The 5,764-nt window shown below is 37.8% G+C and overlaps 1 protein-coding gene across 1 annotated transcript in view; it reads left to right on the top strand.

The window, feature by feature from the left end:
• Sqor (sulfide quinone oxidoreductase) overlaps positions 1–5,764 on the top strand; it is a 50,221-nt gene that overhangs the window by 39,865 nt on the left and 4,592 nt on the right. Inside the window, exons 7-8 of the mRNA XM_015480695.2 lie at positions 747–926; positions 5,477–5,545. Of these exons, the coding sequence (XP_015336181.1) occupies positions 747–926; positions 5,477–5,545 (249 nt within the window). The remainder of the gene's footprint in view (positions 1–746; positions 927–5,476; positions 5,546–5,764) is intronic.

The following is a 5,764-nucleotide window of genomic DNA, read 5'->3' as shown; positions in this document are numbered from 1 at the left end:
TATCTGCCGAAACTGAAAGATAAAAATATTGGAAATTCTCTCTCTCTCTCTCTCCAAAAAAAAAAAAAAAAGTGAATGGACTGTGAGTGAGGTAGGTGCCCAAAGCATATACACTTGGGTGAAGGAACTTAACTTTGTAATTTGGTCTCTTTTACTTTGGTTTAACTATGCTCTGGATAGTTGAGTTTGCAGGTGGGGACTTGGATAAATGAATTGTTATTGTTCTTCTAGGAAATTTGTAAAGAAGGAAGATATTTGTGTCTCCTTTGATTGTAGGATTTTAGGTCAGCTATTCTTTCATTTCTACTCTTAATCTGAATTTTTAAAAATCCTCCAAAAGTCTTGTAATCAGTGGTTTTCAATGCTGGCTGCAAGGGAATCACCTGGGAAGCTTTTGAAATGTGCTGACACCTGGGTTTCCAGCAGAGATTTTGATTAATTGGTCTGGAGTGCAGACTGAGGCCGGGGAGTTCAAAAATTCCCTAATGATTATAATGTTCAACCAGGATGGAGAACAAACACATAAAAAATTAAATGTACTCAATAGCCTAATAATCTTGGATCCTCAACAGAGAGCTTATGAACTGATCTCGGTTTTCTATGGTTTTAAACATATAAACCTCTGTTTTATATCATAAAGTCTTAGAACTGGAAGGTAAGGAGTAAAGAGGGTGTGTGTGGGGAGAGCTTGTGGGGCTCTAGAGTGATTGAAAAGATGCAAATTTGGATGTTCTCCTTTTGCACAGTATGAAATGCTGCACGTGACACCGCCTATGAGCTCACCAGATGTCCTCAAGACAAGTCCCGTGGCTGATGCTGCTGGCTGGGTGGATGTAGATAAAGAAACTCTGCAGCACAAGAAATACATGAATGTGTTTGGGATCGGGGACTGCACCAACCTTCCTACATCAAAGACCGCTGCAGCAGTAGGTAGGATACCCAGCTCTGTATCTCCTCTCAAATTGACGTCTCTCCAGGTCTCCATTGTAACAGAAACAAAAGTTTGGCACAAACAGTGTTATATTAATAATGGAAGGCCATTTTGTGGCCTAAAAATGACCTTGACCTCTCTGAGGCTGAAACAAGTTGTCAATGAACCTAGTGTGGTATGAAGAAGTAAACTTTTGAATGCTTTGTCCCCCAAAAGTGTGATCTTGTCTGCTTTTTCTTTTTCTTCCTTTTTTCTCTTTTGAAAAATTTTCTTTTTGTCCTCAAAAAAAGAAAGGATTAAGGATTAAACCCAGGGACACTCTACCACTGAGCTTCATCCCCAGCCGTTTTTATTTTATGTTGAGACAGGATCTCACTAAGTTGTTGAGGCTAGTTTTGAACTAGCTTCAGCCTCCAGAGTTGCTGGGGTTAGAGTGTGCACCACAGTACCTTGCTTTATTTGCCTTTTCCAGGTCAGAGGAGTTGTTTTTAGGGAAAGAACCCTAAACTTTCTAGCTCTCTAGAATTCTGGTACTTCTTATATTGCCATACTCAAATCCCTGGCCTTCTGAGCCCCTGACACCAGACAGGCTGGCTACTATTCTCTTGCCTGAAACACCATAAAACTGGAGAAGCCTTTGTTTCCCTAGAAAACACATGCAAGTCAATGAAAGCTTGCAGACCAGAAAATTGTTCTGTTAAGACAAACACAGTGGAGCATGCCCTGATTGGTGCACGATTAAGGCCTCAGCCTGGAAAACTAAATTCTTCACCTCCGTGTTCTGCTCTAGCAGTGATGAGGAGAATTGCCTTTTAGATTGTGTCCTTTACAGACAGGAACTGTCTTCTCTGGATGTTATAAAACATGGACCTCCCTGCTGATATGTATGGTTGTATTTGTGTGAATTCCACAGTTGTGGAACATACTGTGCTACTTTCCCTTCTTCAACATTAACCCATTTTGTCCCACCTATAAAAAACTTAATTATATAATATGTATGTATAATCACACAATAATAATATAATTCTAATATTATAATATTAATTAATATAATTATAGATAAGCTCTAGGTTATGATTTCCAATCTATTTTAATACACCTGTGTCATTTGCATTGAAATATCCACAGAATTGAAAACTTGGGATGTAATGGGTTAAGATAGACTTTCTAAGAAAACCTCTGAATGTCTTTTTCATCATTAGAGGTAATTTGATGGTTTGAGATTTTTAATTTTAGAAATCTGAAATTTTTAATTTCAGAAATCTCAAACCAATGAAGAATTTGAAGGCAAGTACAGTGAATACTCACATGCCATTTGGGTATTAACCAGTTATTAATGCTTTTGACATTTGCTTTGTCACGCTTGGAACTTTTTTGCTGAGTCATTTGAAAGCGCAGTTTAGACATGGTAATATTTTACTTTAAGTACTTCATTCTGAATCTCCTAGGAGAAAGGACATTTTCCTCCATATCTATACAAGACTATTATCATGTCCAAGAAATTTAACATTACTTAATGAAATCATGTCATATGTATAATCCAGTTTGAATTTTTCCAATTTTCCTAAAAATGTCCTTTGTAACTCTCCCATCCCCTTTAAGTCCTGTCAAGGACCACACGCTGCACTGGTTGTCACAACTCTCCCGTCTCCTTTCATCGGAACAGGCCTTCTGAAATTTGTATATTTGCTTTAATGACATGAGCAGTTTTGAGGGGTCTACACATCTAGACTGGTTATCTTGTAGAATATCCCACAATTTAGAAATTGTCTAGTTGGTCTAGTTTTTTTTTTTTTTTTGATTGAACATGGGGGCCTTGGCCCTGCTTGGCAAGTTCTCTTACTGCTGACTTACATCTCCAGCATTGTCTAGTTGTTTTCTTATGGCTAGATTCAGGTTAAGTGTTTTGGTGGGAATCTTTGTATCTCCTCTGGCCCTGCATGAGCCATTATGCTAATTTTGTCTAGTTTTTGGTGAAGCTTGATCTTATCATTGGGTTAATTAAAGGATATGCATACCTCCCACTTCCTGTGGCCAAACCACCTTTTTTCTTTGTAATTTATATGTAGTTTGAGGGGCAATACTTTTAATTACATTCACTTAATGCAAGGCTACACATTTGGTAGAAATACTGTGACTAGAGGCCCAGATTATGCAAAATTTGGCTTATTTCAAACCAACCAACCAACCAACCAACCAACTAACCTACCAACCAACAAACATGCATTTAATTCAATATTTCAGGTAGATGGTATTAAATATGGTTGAACAAAAATTACAGTTTGTTTTGTAATGGGCAAAGCCTTGCTCTCAGGCCTGTCTTCCATTGGCTCAGCTTCTATATTCCTCCAGCCATGAAGAGATCATCCCTGTTGTTTTTATATCTGCTTTCTTAGAATCTATATTCTATTATATGGTTTTTCCAGATCTATTGTACAAATCCACTCTTGGTTTGTATTTGGGTTCTTTTCAACCCATTTCATATCTAACAGTATTGCAGTGAATGCAGCTCTTTGTCATTTCACATCTGTGAATATCTATTCCAGCTTTCTCCAAGGAGGTTGGCATTTCTCATTAGGTTCCCCTCTGCCAGTCCTCTGAGTGTCCCGAGGCAATGTTCACACTTCTTCTGCAGTCATTCCTTCCCAGACTCTCCAGACCATTATGCTATTGTGAGTAAGACCTTGTCTTGCTGTGTTGAATGTGGCTTTCTTGGGGCTTCCCGCCTTTCTCTGCTTCTCTCTGCCCTAGGAGTCTCCTTTAATTACCTATAGCACAGCACAGCCAAGACTAGGATGTGGCATTTAACAAAGATTAACTGAGGGCTTTGGCATAACAGAAGGAGGTTGTAATACAGGGAAGAGCACAGCTCATGTTTGCCTGTGCACTTGCACATTGAGCCTGGGTGTGGAGTATGGCTGCTTACTGGGGCCATGGGCCTAACCTCTCTGCTGTGACACCAACTGGTCATGTTGCCCTGCAGCAGGGGCCTCCTCAGATCTTCTCAGAATAGATTCCAGACTCCTTATGGCCTGAAAGACAAAGTTTTCCAAAAGGGAAACATTATATTTAGAAATATTGCTAATATTGAATATTGAATAGTGGGCAATGAATAGTGGGCAATTTAATAGTTTTAAGTGGAGTTGTTTCCTTCTCTTTCTCTCTCTCTCTCTCTCTCTCTCTCTCTTTTTTGAACCTCTTTATTCTAGAGAAAAAAGAAAATCTTCATTGCTTTTTAAATTTGAGCATCAGCAAACTAAACTTTTCAGGCCAAATAGAGCCTGCTGCCTATTTTTGTACAGTTGGCTAAGAACAGTTTCTATGACAGAACAATTAATAATCAGTTCAATGATAGATAGCAATAATGTTTTACTTATTCTAAAAAAAATCATTATTCTATTAGTGAGAATTAGTAGACATGTATTATAAAAATTTATTATATTTTGAATTTCATCAACAAGATTTTTGTGGAAAGTTGTTTTTCTTTTTTGTTATCTAAAATCTCTGCTTTTTGTGTCTTGACCCACAAGATGTAAATATTTTCTTTACAGAAAAAAATTTCTGATCCCTTGTTTCCTGATTAATGTTACTTTAATGAGAGCTTTGTGATATAAAAGTAATGTATGTTTCCTTGAAAGGTAAACCTAATGTTTTATCTCTGGGTACTGCTTATTTCTTTTGGTAGTCTTAATTATTCAGAATTGAACACACAGTGGGATTAGATGATATTAAGTAATTATCGCTAATATTTTTGGGTATAAAAATGCTATTGTTCTTGAGTTAAAACCTCATACCTATCAGAGATACACAGAAATATTTATGGTGAGTTGGTATGCTGCCTGCTATATAAATATTACATGTGTGCGTGCACATGTCTGTGTGTGCGCACACACACACACAGCATTTACAATGGGTTAGATGAAATAAAAATGGCAGTGTTTAAACATTCTCATAATAAAAAGGCAGCTGTTCTGCTCTTGTCATTGCAAAACAAAAACACACATCTGTAGGTATGCTAAGAGAGAGAGGTTGATGTGTAGATGGATGCATATAGATCTACATCTATATCCATCTGGTCCAGCCTCACCCTGCAGAGTGGAAGGCCCAGTGTTTTACTGAGTCAGATATGTCTGGGGCTGCCAATCTAGGATGTCTGTGAGCAGGGACACAGGGGTATCCTGGATGCCTATGGGACACAGGGCACGCAGACCAAACTGACAGCCATCAGCCCCCAGGAAGAGAGGGAACAGGGTTGGAGTAAGACCATCTTTATAATCCTGTTGAAGAGAGTTAGTGTTTTAATTTCTAAACAATAGAGACTTCCCTGTGGACCTCTGATGAACTGAAGGACGCCCCCCCATCCCCACATACACACCTCTGCCTCTAGTAATAGAACTTCAAGATCTAAGGAGGGTCTTGTTCCACTCTAGGGTGATGGGAAATAGAATCTTCTTAACTTGTTTACATTAAAGTCATTTGCAAATTAGTTTTCATGGAAAATCTAGATGCTTGTATTTTTTTCTGACTTTTCCTTTTCTCTTATAGCTGCTCAATTCAGGAATACTTGATAGAACAATTTCTCTGATTATGAAGAATCAAATACCAAAGAAGAAGGTTCGTATACCTTGCAATAATCAGTCTCTCAATTATCACCTTCTGTTCTGTGTGAAAGTGGTGTTTTCCCACAATTTTGCCACTTTCTTAGTTTCTTCCGTACAGGTACTTTAGTTTTTGCCTTCAGTACTGTTTTGTGGTGACACAATTTATTTTTTATTATACAAAAAATTAGGATACACACACACCAAAAAAAAAAAAAAAAAAAAAAAAAAAAAA

Source organism: Marmota marmota, unplaced genomic scaffold, assembly GCF_001458135.2.
Source record: "Marmota marmota marmota unplaced genomic scaffold, marMar, whole genome shotgun sequence".
Lineage (NCBI taxonomy): Eukaryota > Metazoa > Chordata > Mammalia > Rodentia > Sciuridae > Marmota > Marmota marmota.
The sequence above is the reverse complement of the archived record's forward strand: the minus strand, read 5'-3'. Positions and strand labels throughout refer to the sequence as shown.